Below are 20072 nucleotides of genomic sequence, written 5' to 3'. Positions count from 1 at the left end.
CTCCCAGCAACCCTATGAGGCAGGTCTAATTATTAGTATCATTTTTTTTAATGAGGGAAACAAGGTTTAGGAGGCTTAACTGGCTTGTTTAGATGACCATCCAACTAGTAAAGGATAGAGTTGGGATGTAATCCCTGGACTGTCTGGTTCAAAGTTATTTTTCCATTCTTTCCATTATTCTTACCTCTGGGGATGTCTGAGGAGCTTACAGAGGTGGCCTGGACATTTTCAGAGTTCTTTGTAAGAAGTTTTAATCTAAGAAAGTAGCAGTGATTTAGCCATCAGTTTCCAAATCTCAGAGCAAAGAAAAAGTCCACCCAATCTCTCAATGCTCCTCCACTGATTCCTGTTCTCTGAAATCCCTAATGGCCTATCACCACACTGCTGAAGCTCAGTCTGCTTTAAGTCTAGCTGCCAAAGTACACCTATCTGGCCCTCTGGCACACTTACCCCAGTCTTACTGTATTGTCTAGACTCTGGTGTTCCAACCTGTGACCTCAGGCCACTCAAAGGAGAACAGCAAAGGAAAAAAATATATAAGAAAATCGCTGGCCATTGAGGGGAATTGACAATATGACCTTGGAGATCTTTTCAAATTCTCAAAAATCTCTGATTCTATATACTAGAAGCCTCCAAAAAGAAAAGAAAAACAGATATTTGATTTTGATAGTCCATAACAAACTTAACCTCTGAGGCCTCAGTTTACCTATAAGTAAATACTACATAAAGTTGTGAGAAATCGAGGAGATGCTATATGTCAAATGTACTGACATATAGCAAGCTGTCAAAAAATGCCATTGTTTTTACTGTGATAATTATGATAATAGCCCCAGCTAGAGAAAGAAAAGGGGAAGGGGTGGGCATTTTCACCTTATTCTGAATCATTGGAATAATTCTTAGGATGACCAGAATCAAAAGGGGAATCTTTTCTACTCTCTGAACGTTGGGGCAAACCTCATCTCACAACTGTATGATCCTATTTATCACCCTATCTCACGGGGTTTGGACATGCTTATTCACCTCAAACAGGGTCTGACTTCACTTCAAAGCTATAAATAACTGGGCATTTGAAGAACGTGTGAAGGTCTCCACTTAGCCAAGGTGGAAAACTTGAAGCTACATTTTCAAAGATTCATTATAACTAATAAATACATCTAAAATCTCCCAATCTTAATAATTCTCTGCTCAAAGATATTTTTTCTCCAGGCTACATTTTGATCTTAATATTCATACTTGAAGATATTTTTTCTCCAGATTCAATTGAGAATGTTTGCCAAATTCCAAGTGAAATATATATTAGATTCACACGTACAGACTAATGAAAATATCCTTACATGTACATATAATAAAAATGTTATTTTCAATAACTTTTAGCTTAACCTTAACATTTCAGAAATTAAATGTGAAGAAGTAGAGACTTGGCTTAATTAGATTCTCTCTCTTTATACACACAGACACACACCCCTCCCACAAGTGTGTGTGTGTGTGTGTGTGTATGCGTTTGTGTGTGTGTATAGGTAGGTAGATATAGAGGTGGAGATACATTCTAAAATGCAAATGTATAAAATATAAATCTATACAGTAAAATCTCTAAAGTATAACTACATATTTACATTTACTTATATTTTAAAATATCTATCTATCTATCTTATTCCAGAAGGGACACATTCATCTGCTCTCTTGCTACCCTCTGGTGGCAGACTGAAATTCACAAACACCACCATTTCGAGAAAAGAGAGGCAGACCAGGACTGGAAGGGTCTGTTTCCTGTAGGTTGCTAGACTGGCTGTCTGAAAAGTATATAAATCAGGGTCATTTCTTAAAAGGATCTCTTGTTTTCCTTCTCAAATCCATTACATTGCGAAGACATTGGCTTTTTCCTGGATGAGGTCCCATTTGGCCGTTTGAGAACATAGGCAACACTGGAGTTCCCACAAACTCTGCGCTGAGAACAACCCAGCTTTCTCCAACCAGTTTACAGGAAGAACTGCCCTCAACCATCTATGTCTGCAGAAAGGACTGTACCATTCAGTCTTCCATTTCCCTGAACCATATATCTTAAACAGTTAGACTAAAATTCATTTTGGCATACCCTGATAATGGATTTTCTAATTATCTCAAAAACAATCAACTATTCTCCCAGAAAGCTACACTTCACACAGTGAGGCAAGATCTTTCCTGTATGATTAAAAAGTAAATGCCTACCCACTAAAAAGGAAAGACTGGCAATAAGGAGGGAACTCAAGAATAGCTAGAACAGCTAAGTCAACATCAATGATGCAAAAAAAAAAAAAAAAGCACATCTCACACAAAACAGGTCCCCCTTTCCCTGAGGGGGAGCCTTAAACTGATAGACCTAGATTTAAGTCTCAGCTTTGCCACTTACTACACCTCCATTTCCTATTCTCAGAAATGGAAATACAATCCATCATTCACAGAGTTAGAAAAAAGATTAAACGAGCTAAAAATACATTGTCCCACACTGATTCCATGTTCACTGAATACAAACCTAAGGCTACAGAAGCAGAACCACTGTTTTTTAGCTCTTTGACAGTGGTCTTGGGAGCAATAAAGGAGGAAAACAGCTGATGCCAGGTTGTGCAGGTGAGAAAATGGGTTTGCGAAGCACAAATGAGACAACTGGTAAAAGCTTATGGCTGGTGTCTTCTTTTATAAACTAGTTGGGAAGAACTGTGCAGGACAGCTGATGTTCCAAAGAGTAGACAAGCAGGAATGAAGCTGCAGAAATGCAAACCTGTTACTACTACTATGTCATCAGAAAAGAGGCTTCATATAAAATGAAAAGCTTGGACCTAAAGGCCTTTAGGGTCCTGTTCCAGTTCTAAAATTCAAATGGATCTACACTATATTTTGTTCCCTTAGGTGAAATAGCTCTGTCCTCAAAACTAAATTGCTAAGAACTGCCTTCAGAGACGACCTCTCTCTTCCCCACTAATTCCCAGCAGCTCCCCAAAACAAAATGTTAAGAAAACAGAAGTCAACATTCCTCTGTCAGTACAAATTACCTCTGTGCCTCAAGCTAGCAACATCAGGTTCAGGCACCCTGATACATACCGCTAAATGAGATGGGAAGGGAGAGAACTTCAGGATAATTGGCAACGTTGTTCTAGGGAATCAGTGTAGAGGTAGATCTTTCCCCATCATTTACCCACTTTCCCACTTAGAAAAAATTTAGAAAGGATAATTCAAATTGTTAAAAAATATGTTAAGAAAGACTAAAGGAATAGACTCCTTTAAGCAGCAATTCTTCTGATGCACTTACATTGTATTTACCGACCTTGGATGCTCTTAAAAGACAGACTGAAAGAGGGAATAACAGAGAAACTTAAAACCAATGTGTTTAAGCCCTTTTCTATTAAAGAGCAAGGGTAAATGGAAAAAACACATTACTGAAATTATAATATATTTCAACTGAAAAATTATACCCCATTAACTGAACAACTTAGCAGGAACATATAATCCCCAATATGTGTGAAGTGGCATCAGCTCTCACACGTTATCTCTTTTAATCCCCTCAGCCACCTGCGAGGTTACACCTACACAAGGTCTAGAATTTCTGGAACATTCTCACCCAGCTATCATTCTGTTATTTATCAAAAAAGGTAACTTGATAAGTATTTAATAAACTGGGGCTTCGTTTCATATCTCCATGTAAGATGTTTCATTTGAAATAAATTCACAAATCAGAAAAGATCCTTGGTTACTATGCCTTTGTTTGGAAAACATGGTCAGCGTACATCTCTGCTATCACACAAAGGTCAGAACTTCAAATACTTAACACATATTAACAGGTTTCAAGGGTATGAAAACCTCACTTAACAGCTGACCATTAGTTAATAGAAATGGCGTCCTATTATATCCTGGGAATAAGAGGTAACTAGCATTTAACTGCTTTTCAAATCATGCTACAGAATATTCCTTGGACATAGCAAAATCATACTTTTATGAGCTAAATTGGGATTGAGGTCATTTGCCAACCAACACATTTTCTAATAAAATTTAAGTTGGCATTTGCGCCTAAAAAATGTATAGAATAAACACAAAAGAAAAATTATTTTGCTAGGTTAATGATCAAATGCTGTGTCACTCTTTTATATACTCATAAATGAATTAGGACATTTAAAATGCAAATCATGATATAATGAATGTTCAGAATATGCTTCCAAGGCTCCCTACTGCCTTCAGGATAAGGACCAAACTCCTTAGCCAAGCATATAAGAACCATGATCTGACCACCAAATGCTAGGAATAGAAAATTATTTTCTATCAAAAATCTTCACTATGTGGATGACCCTTTAGCAACTCTTGCCTCAAAATTCCTTAGCCCTCTCATCTTTAATGATCTTCACCTTTACTTACTTCAGGTATCCATTTGCAAGACACATAACCAAGATCTAGAGGTGGTAATGTATACACCTGAACTGCCTGATTTCCAATTTGAGCTCCAGTATTTACTCATCCCATGCCCCTGGACAAGTCACTGAACTTCTCTGTGCCTTGGTTTCTTCTTATGTGAAACGAGGTGTAAATGCGGTAATGTGCAAAATGCTTCAAATAATTTTTTTTTTCAAATATTAATTAACATCCCTATAAAGGTTTTATGTGGACATGTTTTCATTTCTTTGGGATAAATGCTTAGGAGTGTAAATGATGGATTCTACAGAAGTGCATGTTTAGTTTTTAAGAAACACTGAAACTGTTTTCCAGAGCAGCTGCCCCATTTTTATATTCCTACCAGAATTGTATGAGAGATCCAGTTTTTGTGTACCCTTGTGAGCAGTTGGTATTGTCACTATATTTTTTTAATGTTAGCTATTCTAATAGGTGTGCAGCATATCTCTCATCCTAGTCTTAATTTGTATTTCCCTAATGGCTAGCGATCTTGAACATCTTTTCATATTAATTGCTATACATACATCATGTTCACGTCTTTTGCCTATTTTCTAATTAGAATACATTTTTGTGATATTGAGTCTTGAGAGTTCTTTATGCATTCTAGATACTAATCCTTTGTCAGATATGTGTTTTGCAAATATTTTCTCCAAAACTCGGTAGCTTTTTTTTTTTCATCTTATTAACAGAGCAAAAATTTTTAATTCTGATGAAGTCAATTTGTTGACTATTTTCTTTAATGGATTATGCTTTTGGTGTCATGTCTGCTCAATAAATCCTAAAGTTTCATAGTTGTATGGTTTATATGTAAATGTATGATCCATTTCGAGCTCATTTGTATATAAAATGGGAGGTTTAGATTGAGGTTCACTTTTATTACCTACAGAGCTGCAATTGCTCCAGTACAATTGGCTGAAAAGACTACCCTCCCTCCCTTGAAATGCCTTTGTACCTTCATGAAAATAATGAGGCCATATCAGGCCATGCTCTGTAGGGCTATTTGTGGATTCTCTATTCTGTTCTATTTGTTTACATAAGAAGTAGACAAGAAGACTTATCAAGTTACCTCGGCCAATTGCACACTGTCTTGATTACTGAAGCAATACAGTAAGCATTAATATTATTAATACCTCCAGTTTATTCTTTTTCAAAATTGTGTTAGCCTTTACAGTTCCTTTCCATTTCTACATATATTAGTATTACCTTGTCTTTATCTATAAAAAATCTTGCTGGGATTTTGATACTGATTACCTTAAACTTATAGATTAATTTTTAAAGAATTGACATCTTTACCATGTTGAGTCTTCCACTCCATGAACACAGTATGTATCTCAATTTATCTAGATTTTCTTTGATTTCCTCCATCAGCATTCTGTAATTTTCAGCATATTAGACCGACAAATGTTTTGTTAGACTTATGTCTAAGAATTTCATTTGTTTTAAATTTTTGCAAATGGTACTATATTTTAAATTTCAGTTTCTATATGTCCACCACAGGCATATTCTTTTGCTACAAGTACTCCCTAGACAAGAATTCACACAGATTTAACCACCACCTCTATGCTACTGAAGACTAACTCTGTTTCTCTAATCCTGTTCTCTTCTAACTGCAGATATCTCATGGGCATAGCTAACTTAGCATATCCCAAGCTGACTCCTGCTCTTCTCATTCAAATCTGCTCATCCCCCTAGCTTTACTCACCTCAATAATCGGCAGCTTTGTCCTTTCAACTGCTGAGATTTATTTAAAAAAAAAAAACAAAAACTTGGCATTATCCATGACTTCTCTTTTTCTCTCATACTCCGCATATGATTTGTCAATAAATGCTGTTGGCTCCATCTTCACTGTTACTATCCTCATCCAAGGCATAGCCAGTTTTTAAGACTGTACTATTGAAACAGCCTCCTAATTAGTCTCATTGCTTCTACCCTTGTCTAACACAGCTATTGTCCATATTGCAGCCAGAATAGGCCTGTTAAGCCTAAATCAAATTGTGTCACTCCCATGCTTAAAACCCTCCTTCTACTTACCCAGACGGAGTAAATCCAAAATCTTTCCAGTGGATTCTAAGGCTCCACTGCAGGATATAGTCTTCTGTCCCTCTCCATTACCTCTTTGAACCCATCTTTTTCTATTTTGTCTTTTGCTTAATCTATTCTAGCTAGTCTGGCCTCCTTGCTGTACTGTGAATAGGACAGGCACACTTCTGCCTCTGGGATTTTGCACTTACCATTTCCTCAGCCTAGAATTTTCTCCCCCTGGATAGCTGAATGAATCATTCCTTTACTTCCTATTGATCTCTGCTGAAAGGTCATCTTCTCTGTGAGGCCCTCCTCATTTCCTTATTTTCTCCTCTCCTCTCTGTATTTAAAATTGCAAAACCACTTTCCAACCCTTCCTATTTCCCTTCTCGGCTTTTCTCAACGTTCGTTACAATCTAAAATATATATTTTACTTACTTTGAATACTGTTTGTTTACTTCCTTTTGAATATATAAACTCTATGAAGATGATATCTAGAGTTCCTAAAACAGTACCTGGTATATAGTGGGTACTTGATAAATATTTGTTGAATGAATCAATCGATTTATCAATTTATCACATCTGGGCTTTAGAACAGGGGCTAACAAATTACAGCCGACAGGCCTGTTTCCTATATTGTAAATAGAATTTTACTAGAACACATCTACAACCATCTGTTTACATATTGTCTATGGCTGTTTTTTCACTACAGTGGCAAAGCTAAGTAGTCGTCACAGAGATCCATGGCCTGCAAAGGCTGAAGTATTTATTATACGGCCCTTTAAAGAAAAGCTTTCTGATCCCTCCTTGAGATTCACAGTCAGCTCCGCCCCAGGCATTGCTCTCTGGATATCTTTCAGAAATCACAAATGCCACCTGTCCCAAATTGAACTTTTCTCTATTTCCCTCAAACTTTCCCATTCTGAATTTCTTATATGTATGAAGGGCAGCCCCATCCACTCAGTCAACCAAGTCAGAAAATCAGGATTCAGAAATCTCCCTCTCCCACATCCCCTACTTCCAGTCACCAAGTCTTGCTGCTTTTGCCTCCCTGTCCTTCTTTATTGAATTATGCTTTGCCCTAGGATGGCACTAGCTACCATGAAGCTTATACCCCAGAGTAGGGCCATCTGCTGCAAGTGTACAAGAACTGTCAATAAATATTTGTCTTAAGCTCACTCTGGGCATCATTTTCTGACTCTACCTTTGTTTTACTTTTTGTACTTGACCTCATTATAATGTATGATGCCTTATATTGTATATGTGATATAAAATATACTATCATATATTCTTTTAGAAGGAGATGGGATTCAAATAAGTATAAGTATTGATTTCTTTATAGTTTTGCTGGAGTTCAGGACCTGCTATCCCAAAATATAGTGATTGGCATTTGTGGAAACAGCAGAAGCAAGGTTTCTCTACCTTCTTCCCTGGAGCAGGCCATAAAGAATTATCTGACCTTCCTCTAAAGTAGGTCATTCCAGAGATACCCTCCCTATAACTGGAGGAAAAGTATATCCCTATCCTCAAAGACACAGAAAAACCAAGAAGAATCTGAACAAACAAGCCTTGCTAAGATACCCCTAAGTTTATTACCATTGGATCATACCCTTCTGTCCTCTAATCACTAATCGTCACAACAATCCACTTCATCAAACTTAGTATAAAAAATGCAAAAGTTTACCTGTTTCTTTGGGTCTTCATTTCTAAAGGTTCTTGTGTCACGTAAAACTTATTAAATAAATTTGTATGCTTTTCTCTTGTTAATTGGTCTTTTGTTATAGGGGTCTCAGCCATGAACCTAGCAATGGGTGAGAACATAAATATCTTCTCCCCTGCAGTTTCATTGTATATAAACCATTTTTATGCTGTCATTGTCCTATTTACCCATCTGTCTCCATATTATACATTGTTAACTCCTTAAAGGCACAGACAGTGACTTTTTCTTTTTCAGTAACCCCAGTATTTAGCATGGTGTCTGAAAATAATATAGTTATAATCTTAAGCAATATTTGCTGAATGAATGAATTACCCAGGGTCAGAGTTGCCATTAAATGTCGTTGTGTCATAATGGGATTTCCTTTCATTGTCAACGTGAGCCATGGAGGAAGACACAGCACTTAGAGACAGCTGGGGGAAGGTGTCACATGTTTGGAGGAGAGGTAGTGAGAATAGAAAAAGCATACCTTGCCAAAGTGCTCGATTAGTATTTCCACCACGATGTTCTGGAATTTGATGTTCATCATGGCGGCTACAGTATCCTCCTGAGCTCTCATCAGGGTGGGCCCAAAGATCACCCCCATGTTGGAGGGGGTCATAAGATTCTCTTTGCTGTGCTCACACACACTGCCAGAAGAAAAGGGGCAAGATTAACAAAATTTGCTCCAGTACCCTTCTACAGCCAAGACTGTGTTAGGTGCTAAAGAGGGTAAGAGAAACTAAAAAGTAGAAGGAAAGGAGCAACCTCAAGTATGTATTGGAAGAACTGGTCACAAAGGAAACAATCAGCAAAGAATACAAGATAGTATAAAACTAGGAGTCAAAGCGGTTAGACACAGCTAACCTAGCTAACAGCATTGAAGGAGTTAAGAGACAGATGGGGATGTGGGGAGGGACTACAGTTAGTTGGATATTATTTGGAGAGGCAAGAGGGAAGCAAGAGGGCATTCAAAGCAAGAGGAACAGCCCATATAAGTATAAAGCATGTACAAAGAACCACAAAGCACATTGAGAGAATGCCTACCAGTCTCCTAAATCAGCCCCTTCCCAACCCCCTTCCCTTCCACCATTAGAGAAGCAAAAACCTGAAAGGCCTGAAAGGGATCATTAAGATTAGCCCTTGATTATCTTCCTTATTTTACAGTTGAAAAAAAGACCCAAAGAAGGGAAGGAATTTCCTCGAAGTCACAGTCAATTAGCTATAGAGTAGAACCTGTAATCCCAGATTTTCTGTCACTTGCCTTGCTTAAATTCCCTTTAGTGGCTTCCTATCACTTTGGGACAGGACCAATTCTCTTCAAAGTGGCAAATGAGGCCCTCCATAACTTGAGTAACTTGATCCCTATATCCAATTCCTACTCACAGTTTAGGCTCCGAAGCTAGGTTTGAATCCCAGCATGGCCACTCACTAGCTTCGCAACAGAGCGTTCACTCATCTAACCTCTCTGAACTTAAGTTTTCCCACCTGGGAAAATAGCACCCACTTCAGAGAGTCGTTAAAAAAAAATAAAGATAAACTACTTTAGCATGGTACCTGGCACCCTGGGAAGCATCTGTTGTTTTTATTATCTCTCCAGGAGCCTTCGGGCATTGCTGACCTCTGACACTCTTGTTATACTAAATTGCTTAGATTAGGGTTGTCTGGTTATACCACATTGTTGCAGACCGCCCCCATACCTCTCTTATGTAGTTCTCTCTACCAAGAATGTCCCCCTTTCCCTATATCTACAAAATGTCTATCTATCCTTGGAGATGCACATAATGTTATATCTCCTTCAGGGAGACCAGAGCCCACTGTGTTCATCTTAACTAAAACCACTGGCAAGTAAAGTAAGTTGCAATTTTCTCTTTACTTATTTGCCTCCTTTACTAGACGATAAACAACTTCCAAGTGTGTGTGTGCCTGCCACACAGCAGGTACTAATAAATTATTTGTAAAGGAATTGAGCTCCGCTGGTGCTCTTTCAAACAGTGCTGGAGGCAGCCAAGTAAAAGGCAATAATCCCTTTTGGTCAGTTTGGCTGTAGGGACAGCCCAACTGCATACTGAAAACACTTTCTCCAGACCTACCAAGTCTAAGGCCCAGAAGAGAACGGCAGGTTCTTAACAATGAGTGGGTAATTAAGAGGAACAGAATCCTTAGACAAATCTTAATGTGAAATCTGTTAAGCCCTAGACAAAGTGTGAGCACCTTTCAGGTGGAAATGAACAGCAACCATTCATAGCTTTTGATATTGCTGGGCTAGTGATATGTTCCTTTTAACAGTTTCAATACCCCTGCAATTAACCTTTATTCTTTAGTGACAGAATTTTTTTTCAGATATTAAAATGGAAAAGTATCTCTATGCTACCACCAAGTGACCCGAAAATGCTAAACCACTAGTAAAAAGGCAAGGACACTTGCTTATCTCTTTTTGTGAGTTTTGAAAGGAACTGATCTTTGTTCAGTGTCCCAGCAGTTCACAGAATCATCACAACTCCAAAAAGTAGAATATTTTAGCTTTGAAGCCTAGGTTTACCAAGAGTGAAGCACTTAGCAAAGTCATATGGCAAGACAGAGATTCAAACTCATATTTGTTGCTACCCAAGTATTATAGTCATTCAACTGCATCCCACTACCTGCTTGTCTAACTTTCTAGAGAAATTAAAACTCATATGTGAGCTCTTCTAAGCTAAAACCACCTTTTGTTTCTCTGAGGGCATTACTTGGCATCCCATTTAGAATACTCTTCCTTCTTGGCCTTCTTAGGAGATTTGGAAGTTCACCTATTCTTTGGGGAGATTGCTTTGTACTTAGTATCTCTCTTTTTATTATATATTTTGCAAACCAGTAAAAGGGATAAGTCACATCCCAAATTGTTGGTTAACAAGATGAATGAAACCAAAAACAAGAGTATGCGATATTTGACAACAAAGGAATCTTGAACTCTCTAGTCCACTGAGGTTGGTTGTAAGAAGTCTCCAGCAGAGAATAAAAGAATTCTGATTGCATGGTTTAGATTAGAGGTCATAAATTTAAATGTCTGGAGGGGCAAGACAGGTAGCTTACATGAGAGAAATGGGCCTGGTGAGAAGTGGCTGCCACATTTAAACAAGCAGACATTCTTTAGACCACCATTTTCCCACCACTCACTCAGAGACACATCATCAACAGAATTACCTCTAGTTTTAAGAAAGGGAAATTCCTAGGCCACATCTAATGTAACTCTAATATAATATTTGTTAAAACGCTTGGGAGTGGTGGGGGCTATGGCAAATTAGAAGCTTCTGCCCATTCCAAAGCAAGAGACCATTACTCAACTCCAACAGATTACTGCCACGTAGGCATGCAAGTCCAGTGTGCTGAGATCCTCTTTTTTTCCTGAAATGTATACTTTGATATGAACTATCTGGATTTTTAAAATGTTGAAGCCAAATCACATTTTTCCCAAAACACTGCAGTATAAATAAAATATATTTGTGGTCTGGATCTTGTCAACAGACTGCCAGACTAAGACCTCTGGGAGAATGAGAAGCTATCTATATGAACTTTAAGGTCTCGCCCAATTTTAGCATCCAATGAGTGTAAGAGCTGTATGCCCTCTGACTCCTATACAAAAAAGCGACCTTCAATAATTTTGGGTCCTTTACTAAAGTACGGTGTCTCTGGGTCTATCTTTTTCCATAATAAGGTATCTGTTCCCTCATCTGTAAAATGAAGTTATTAGATGATCTAAGTGAACTTCCAGCTCTAACAATTAAGTGAATCTAAGAAAGTCATACTCTTGAAAATAATGTAGGGCAAAGATAACCACACTCTGTGTCTCCTGTTAGAAGAACACAGAGCCATCTATTAGTGTGTTTGTCTTTCCCACCCTATACATACATATATACACAACACACACACACACACACACACACACACACAGCCCCTGAAAACACAAAACAAAAAAGGAAGCAGAAATTTGAACACAGAGTAATTGATAATAGTATTACTCATTTCTTTTTAGATATGATAATGTTATATTTATAAAGTGTTCTCGTCTTTTCAAGACATAAACTGAAATATTTATGAATGAAATAATAGGATGTCTTGGATTTGATTCAAATTAAATGGGAAGAGGGAAAATGGGGAGGATATAGATAAAACAAGATTGGCCATGTGTTGATTATAGTTAAAGGAGTGGTGATAGAAACACAAGACTTCCCTATACTGTTTCCTCTTTTCTCGTATATACTTGAAATCTTGCATAATAAAAAGTTCTTCAAAAGGAAAAGACAACAGTGGAAGGAGACAGTGAGTCAGGGTCACAAGTGAATAGGTCCCTCTCCCCAAGGATGGTGCCTTTTTTTAAGGGCTGGCATCTTTGGCTTTCTCCACTGGTATTATATTATCTGTTATTTACTTTAAATACTTCAACAAAGTCCATATGATGTCATGAATTTCATCAGTCATCAGTTACGAACCCAACATTATTTATGTACCACTAAGAAAGAAAAGTAATTTCATTGTCATATCATCATATATTTTTGAAGACATTTAAATAGAAAATAAACTCAACAATGAACATAATTTAACTTAAGTGACCATAATATGAGCAGCTATTACAAGTTCATGCATGCGGAGGCTATGATAATTACATCAAAATGGCTGCCTGACAATTGTAATTTTAAGAAACCATTGATTCTCAGATGTGTAGAATTCAGATTACAATTTGAAAAAAGTGTTATGAGAACTGATGAAATTTGGTTTATATGTTTGTTAGTTTTCATGTATACTCTAAAACATGTTAGTTATGATTATAGTATTTGTGAATACATACATACTTTAGGGGTTACTAATGAGTATTTAAAGGACACAGATAAAGCCAGAGGAGCTTGTATAAGTTTCAGCTAACTTTATTTCCAGTCAACACCAAAGGCTTTGTTAATGAGTAAACATAAGGCAAAAATGAATTATCATTGCCTAGATGTATTAAAGACATATGGACTGGCTGAAAATATTGTACAGACACTCCCAACCGTGCATTAACAGGGTAGAAAAATATAGCAATGGTCAATCTTAACATCCGTAAAGTGAATCAACTAATCTTAAACATCTTCAGATGTGATGCAGCATATGGTATACAACATCACCTATGATTTGTTCCAGCCAACAAGTAGTTAACTTGACTCCATCTAGCCTTTAGATATAATCTCTACTTTACAAAAAAATACAGGAAGTAGAGGAACTAGCTGAAATATATGACAAAGAAGAAAGTAGACAAAACTAGGAAGTAACATTCTATAGGACAATTAGTCTTCTCTTGTTGGTAAACCAGTGTCATAAAAAAAAAAAAAAGGCACTGTGCAGGGACCATGCTAATCTTCTCTGTATCATTACAATTTTAGTATAGGTGCTGCCAAAACACTCCTCAATAACTTCAAAAGAATGGAAATCATAACAAAAAGTCTCTCAGACCACAGTGCAAACAAATTAGATCTCAGGATTAAGAAACTCACTCAAAACTGCACAACTACATGGAAACTGAACAACCTGCTCCTGAATGACTACTGGGTAAATAACAAAATTAAGGCAGAAATAAAATAAGTTCTTTGAAACCAATGAGAACAAAGACACAACATACCAGAATCTCTGGGATACAGGTAAAGCAGTGTTTAGAGGGAAGTTTATAGCACTAAATGCCCACAGGAGAAGCAGGAAAGATCTAAAATAGACACCCTAACATCACAATTAAAATAACTGGAGAAGCAAGAGGAAACAAATTCAAAAGCTAGCAGAAGACAAGAGATAACAAAGATCAGAGCAGAACTGAAGGAGATAGAGACACGAAAAACCCTTCAAAAAAAATCAATGAATCCAGGAGCTAGTTTTTTTTCTAAAGATTAACAAAATAGATAGACCACTAGCCAGACTAACAAAGAAGAGAAAAGAGTCAAATAGACACAATAAAAAATGATAAAGGTGATATCACCAGTGATCCCACAGATATACAGACTACAATCAGAGAATACTATAAACACCTCTATGCAAATAAACTAGAAAATCTAGAAGAAATGGATAAATTTCTGTACATATACACCCTCCTAAGACTACACCAGGAAGAAGTCAAATCCCTGAATAGACCAATAACAAGTTCTTAAATTGAGGCAGTAATAGCCTACCAACCAAAAAAAAAGCCCAGGACCAGACGGATTCACAGCCGAATTCTACCAGAGGTAAAAAGAGGAGCTGATATCATTCCTTTTGAAATTATTCCAAACAACAGAAAAAGAGGGACTTCTCCCTAACTCATTTTATGAAGCCAGCATCATCCTGATTCCAAAACCTGGCAGAGATACACACACAAAAAAGAAAATTTCAGGCCAATATCCCTGTTGAACATCAACACGAAAATCATCAACAGAAAACTGGAAAACTGAATCCTGTAGCACATCAAAAAGCTTATCCATCAGGAACAAATCAGTCTCAACCCTGGGATGCAAGGTTGGTTCAACATATGCAAATCAATAAACATAATCCATCACATAAATAGAACCAATGACAAAAACCACATGATTATCTCAAAAGATGGAGAAAAAGCCTTTGACAAAATTCAACACCCCTTCATGCTAAAAAATCTCAATAAACTAGGCATTGATGGAATATATCTCAAAATAATAACTGTTTATGACAAAACCATATTCATAATGAATGGGCAAAAACAGGAAGCATTCCCTTTGAAAACCGGCAAAAGACAAGGATGTGCTCTCTCACCACTCCTATTCAACATAGTATTGGAAGTTCTGGCCAGGGCAATCTGGCAAGAGAAAGAAACAAAGGGTATTCAAATAGGAAAAGAGGAAGTCAAATTGTCTCTGTTTGCAGATGACATGATTGCATATTTAGAAAACTCCATCATCTCAGCCCAAAATGTCCTTAAGCTGATAATCAATTTCAGCAAAGTCTCTGGATACAAAATCAATGTGCAACAATCGCAACCATTCTTATACATCAATAACAGACAGAGAGCCAAAGCGTGAGTGAACTCCAATTCACAATAGCCACAAAGAGAATTAAATACCTAGGAATACAACTTCCAAGGGATGTGAAGGACCTCTTCAAGGAGAACTACAAACGACTGTCAAAGAAACAAGACAGGACACAAACAAATGAAAAAACATTCCATGGTCATGGATTGGAAGAATCAATATCGTGAAAATTGCCATACTGCCCAAAGTAATTTATAGATTCAATGCTATCCCCATCAAACTACCATTGACTTTCTTCACAGTATTAGAAAAAAACTACTTTAAAATTTATATAGAACCAAAAAATAACCCATATAGCCAAGACAATCCTAAGCAAAAAGGACAAAGCTGGAGGCATCACACTACCTGGCTTCAAACTACACTAAAAGTCTACAGTAACCAAAACAACCTGGTACTGATACCAAAACATATATATAGACCAATGGAACAGAACAGAGGCTTCAGAAATAGCACCACACATCTACAATCACCTGATCTTTGACAAACCTGACAAAAATAAGCAATGGGGAAAGGATTCCCTACTTTTTTTTTGGTGGGGGGGGAAGAGAAAAAAAAGAAAGAGAAAGAAAAAAAGAAAGAAAAAGAGAGAAAGAAAGAAAAGAATGAAAGAGAGAAAGAAAGAGGAAGGGAAAGAGGGAGAGAGAACAGGAGTCTTACTTTATTGCCCAGGCTAGAATGTAGTCTAAAAATGGGTATCGAAAACCTCTTTTATGCCAATAATTGTGCTTAACAACGGAGACAGGAAGAAATAAGGGAGGAAAATAACAAACAAGCAACCAACCAATATTTCATTTAAACCTGTGAAATGCTATGCAATTACTGAGGAGTGACTTACTTCCAATTATGTAGTCACTTTTAGAGTAGGTGTGATGTGGTACTGATAAGAATGTATGCTTTGTGGATTTGGGGTGGAGAGTTCTATAAATGTTTATTTAGTTTACTTGTTCCAGGTCTGAGTTCAAGTCCTGAATATCCTTGTTAATTTTCTGTCTCGTTGATCTGTCTAATATTGACAATGTGATGTTAAAGTCTCCCACTATTTTTGTGTGGGAGTCTAAGTCTCTTTATAAGTCATTAAGAACTTGCCTTATGTATCTGGGTGCTCCTGTATTGGGTGCGTATATATTTAGAATTGTTAGTTCTTCTTGTTGCACTGATCCTTTTACCATTATGTAATGACCTTCTTTGCCTCTTTTGATCTTTGTTGCTTTACAGTCTATTTTATCAGAGACTAGGATTGCAACTACTGCTTTTTTTTTTTACTCTCCATTTGGTTGGTAAATCTTCCTCCATCCCTTTGTTTTGAGTCTTTGTGTATCCTTGCATGTGAGATGGGTCTGGTTGCAGCATACCGATGGGTTTTGGCTTTTTGTCCAATTTGCCTGTCTGTGTCTTTTGATTGGGGCATTTAGTCAATTTAAATTTAGAATTAATAATAACATATGTGAGTTTAATACTGCCATTTGATGCTAGCTGGCTGTTTTGCCCATTAGCTGATGTAGATTCTTCATTATGTTGATGCTCTTTACCTTTTGGTATATTTTTGGAACGGCTGATACTGGTTGTTCCTTTCTATGTGTAGTGCTTCTTTCAGAAGCTCTTGTAAAGCAGGCTTGGTGGTGATGAAATCTCTGAGTACTTGCTTGTTGACAAACGATTTTATTTTTCCTTCACTTATGAAGCTTAGTTTGGCTAGATATGAAATTCTGGTTGAAAGTTATTTTCTTTAAGGATGTTGAATATTGGCCCCACTCTCTTCTGGCTTGTAGGGTTTCTGCTGAGAGATCTGCTGTGAGTCTGATAGGCTCCCCTTTGTGGGTAACTTGACCTTTCTCTCTGGCTGCCCTTAGAATTTTCTCCTTCATTTCAACCCTGGTGAATCTGATGATTATGTGCCTTGGGGTTGCTCTTCTTGAGGAATATCTTTGTGGTGTTCTCTGTATTACCTGGAGTTGAATGTTGTCCTGCCTTGTTAGGTTTGGAAAGTTTTCCTGAATAATATCCTGAAGAATATTTTCCAGCTTGGATTCATTCTCTTCGTCACATTCCGGTACACCTATCAAACGTAGATTAGATCTTTTCACATAGTCCCATATTTCTTGGAGACTTCGCTCAATCCTTTTTACCCTTTTTTCTCTAATCTTGTCTTTTCGTTTTATTTCATTGAGTTGGTCTTCGGCCTCTGATATCCTTTCTTCTGCTTGATCAATTCGACTGTTAAAACTTGTGCATACTTCGCCAAGTTCTCATATTGTGTTTTTCAGCTCCATTAATTCACTTATATTCCTCTGTAAATTGTCTATTCTCGTTAGCATTTCATCAAACCTTTTTTCAGTGTTCTTAGTTTCTTTGCACTGGGTTAGAACATGTTGTTTTAGCTCACAGAAGTTTCTTATTAGCCACCTTCTGAAGCCTGATTCTGACAATTCATCACACTCATTCTCCATCAGGCCTTGTTCCCTTGCTGATGAGGAGCTATGATCCCCTGAAGGAGGAGAGGCATTCTGGTTTTCGATGTTTTCAGCCTTTTTGTGCTGGTCTCTTCCCATCTTTGTGGATTTATCCACCTGTCGTCTTTGTAATTGCTGACTTTCAGATTAGGTCTCTGAGTGGACGTCCAGCCCGCTGATGGTGATGCTATTTCTGTTTCCTTATTTTCCTTTGGCAGACACCCCTCCCCCACAGAGCTGGACCTTCCCGGGTTCAGCTGTGTTTGCTGTGAAACTCTCAACTGTCAGCGTTTCCAACTTCTGTTTTTCTGTGGGGGTGGGACCAGCCGAGCCCAATCAACTGGCTCCCCGCCTCGGAGCCCCCCCCTTCTCTTCTCCTAATTGAACAATTGATTCTCCCCCACGTGCCCCAGTCGCCCACCGAAAAGGCGCCAGGATCTATGCAATTTCCCGTGCGGTGACCGCATGGGCTGAAACAGCGGCGCTCTCGTGGCGCTTTTCTACCCAGGAATCTCCTGGTCTGGCTCCTGGCTTCAGTCCCCCTTTCAATCAGCTGAATGGGCGACTCTGCCTTCCCAGAGCTCCAAACGCCAACCAAAAGGGCACCTAGTCCTGCACACTCTGCACTGAGAATCGCCACACCGAGACACCGGCAAAACAGCTGTGCCAGCCAAAAGAGTCACCCTGGCGACCCATGGGCCTCCTCCACTGGGAATCTCCTGGTCCATAGGCAACAAAAATTCGTCTGGAAGTCTGGCATCCACTCACTCCCTGCACCTTCACTGGGAGCTGCAATCTTGAGCTGCTGCTAGTTGGCCATCTTGGATCTCTCCAAGGATTCCCTACTTAATAAATGCTATTGAGAATACTGGCTAGCCATATGCAGAAAACAGAAACGAGACTCCCTTCCTTACACCTTATACAAAAATGAACTCCAAATGGATTAAAGACTTAAATGTGTCAGACACTATAATCCCAGCACTTCGGGAGGCCGAGTTGGGTGGATCACGTGGTCAGGAGTTTGAGAGCAGCCTGGCCAATATGGTGAAACCCCATCTTTACTAAAAATATAAAAAATTAGCTAGGTGTGGTGGCATGTGCCTATAGTCCAGCTACTTGGGAGACTGAGGCAGGAGAATTGCTTGAACCCAAAAGGTGGAGGTGGCAGTGAGCCAAGATTGTGCCACTGCACTCCAGCCTGGGCAAAAGAGTGAGACTTCATCTCAAAAAAAAAAAAAAAGACTTAAACATAAGACCTAAAACCATAAAACCCATAGAAGTAACCTAGGCAATACCATTCAGGACATAAGCATGGGCAAAAACTTCATCACTAAAACACCAAAAGCAATGGCCACAAAAGCCAAAAATGACAAATGGGATCTAATTAAACTGAAGAGCTTCTGCATAGTAAAAGAAACTATCATCAGAATGTACAGGGAACCTACAGAATGGGAGAAAATGTGTGCAGTCTATCCATCTCACAAAGGCCTAATACACAGAATCTACAAGGAACTTAAACAAATGTACAAGAAAAAAACAACCCCATCGAAAAGTGGGCAAAGGATATAAACAGACACTTTTCAAAAGAAGACATTTATGCAGCCAACAAACATATTGAAAAAATGCTCATCATCACTGGTCATTAGAGAAATGCAAATCAAAACTACACTGAGATACCATCTCATGCCAGTTATAATGGTGATCATTAAAAAGTCAGGAAACAACAGATGCTGGAGAAGATGTGGAGAAATAGGAATGCTTTTACACTGTTGGTGGGCGTGTAAATTAGTTCAACCATTGTGGAAGACAGTATGGCCAGTCCTCAAGGATCTAGAACCAGAAATACCATTTGACCCAGCAATCCCATTACTGGGTATATACCCAGAGGATTATAAATCATTCTACTATAAAGACACATGTACATGTATGTTTATCGCTGCACTTTTCACAATAGCAAAGACTTGGAGCCAACCCAAATGCCCATCAATGGTAGACTGGATAAAGAAAATGTAGCACATATACACCACTGAATACTATGCAGCTATATAAAAAGATGAGTTCATGTCTTTTATAGGGACATGGATGAAAATGGAAACCATATTCTCAGCAAACTGACACAGGAACAGAAAACCAAACACCACATGTTCTCACTCATAAGTAGGAGTTGAACAATAAGAACACATGGACACAGGGAGGGGAACATCACACACCAGGGCCTGTCGGCGGGTAGGGGGCTAGGGGAGTGATAGCATTAGGAGAAATACCTAATGTAGACGATGGGTTGATGGGTGCAGCAAAGCCACCATGTCATAGGCATACCTGTGTAACAAACCTGCATGTTCTGCACATGTATCCCAGAACTTAAAGTATAATTTAAAAAAAAGAAAAGAAAGAAAGAAAAAAAAAGGCACTGTGCTAGGTTAAAAAGACAAAAAAAGACACATGTATCCCAGAACT

At 38.2% G+C, this 20072-nt stretch overlaps 1 protein-coding gene and 1 pseudogene across 5 annotated transcripts in view; both read right to left on the bottom strand.

Moving 5' to 3' along the window:
• OPHN1 (oligophrenin 1) overlaps positions 1–20072 on the bottom strand; it is a 391952-nt gene that overhangs the window by 48650 nt on the left and 323230 nt on the right. For all 5 annotated transcript variants that reach the window (XM_017518540.2, XM_037734916.1, XM_037734918.1 and 2 more), the window contains one exon: positions 8622–8781. In XM_017518540.2, the coding sequence (XP_017374029.1) occupies positions 8622–8781 (160 nt within the window). The remainder of the gene's footprint in view (positions 1–8621; positions 8782–20072) is intronic.
• On the bottom strand, positions 13480–13544 carry LOC119469512 (annotated as a pseudogene).

The sequence above is a fragment of the Cebus imitator genome, unplaced genomic scaffold (genome assembly GCF_001604975.1).
Source record: "Cebus imitator isolate Cc_AM_T3 unplaced genomic scaffold, Cebus_imitator-1.0 Scaffold685, whole genome shotgun sequence".
In the NCBI taxonomy this organism is placed as follows: domain Eukaryota; kingdom Metazoa; phylum Chordata; class Mammalia; order Primates; family Cebidae; genus Cebus; species Cebus imitator.
Note: the sequence above shows the minus strand (reverse complement) of the source record. Positions and strands in the feature narration are given on the sequence as shown.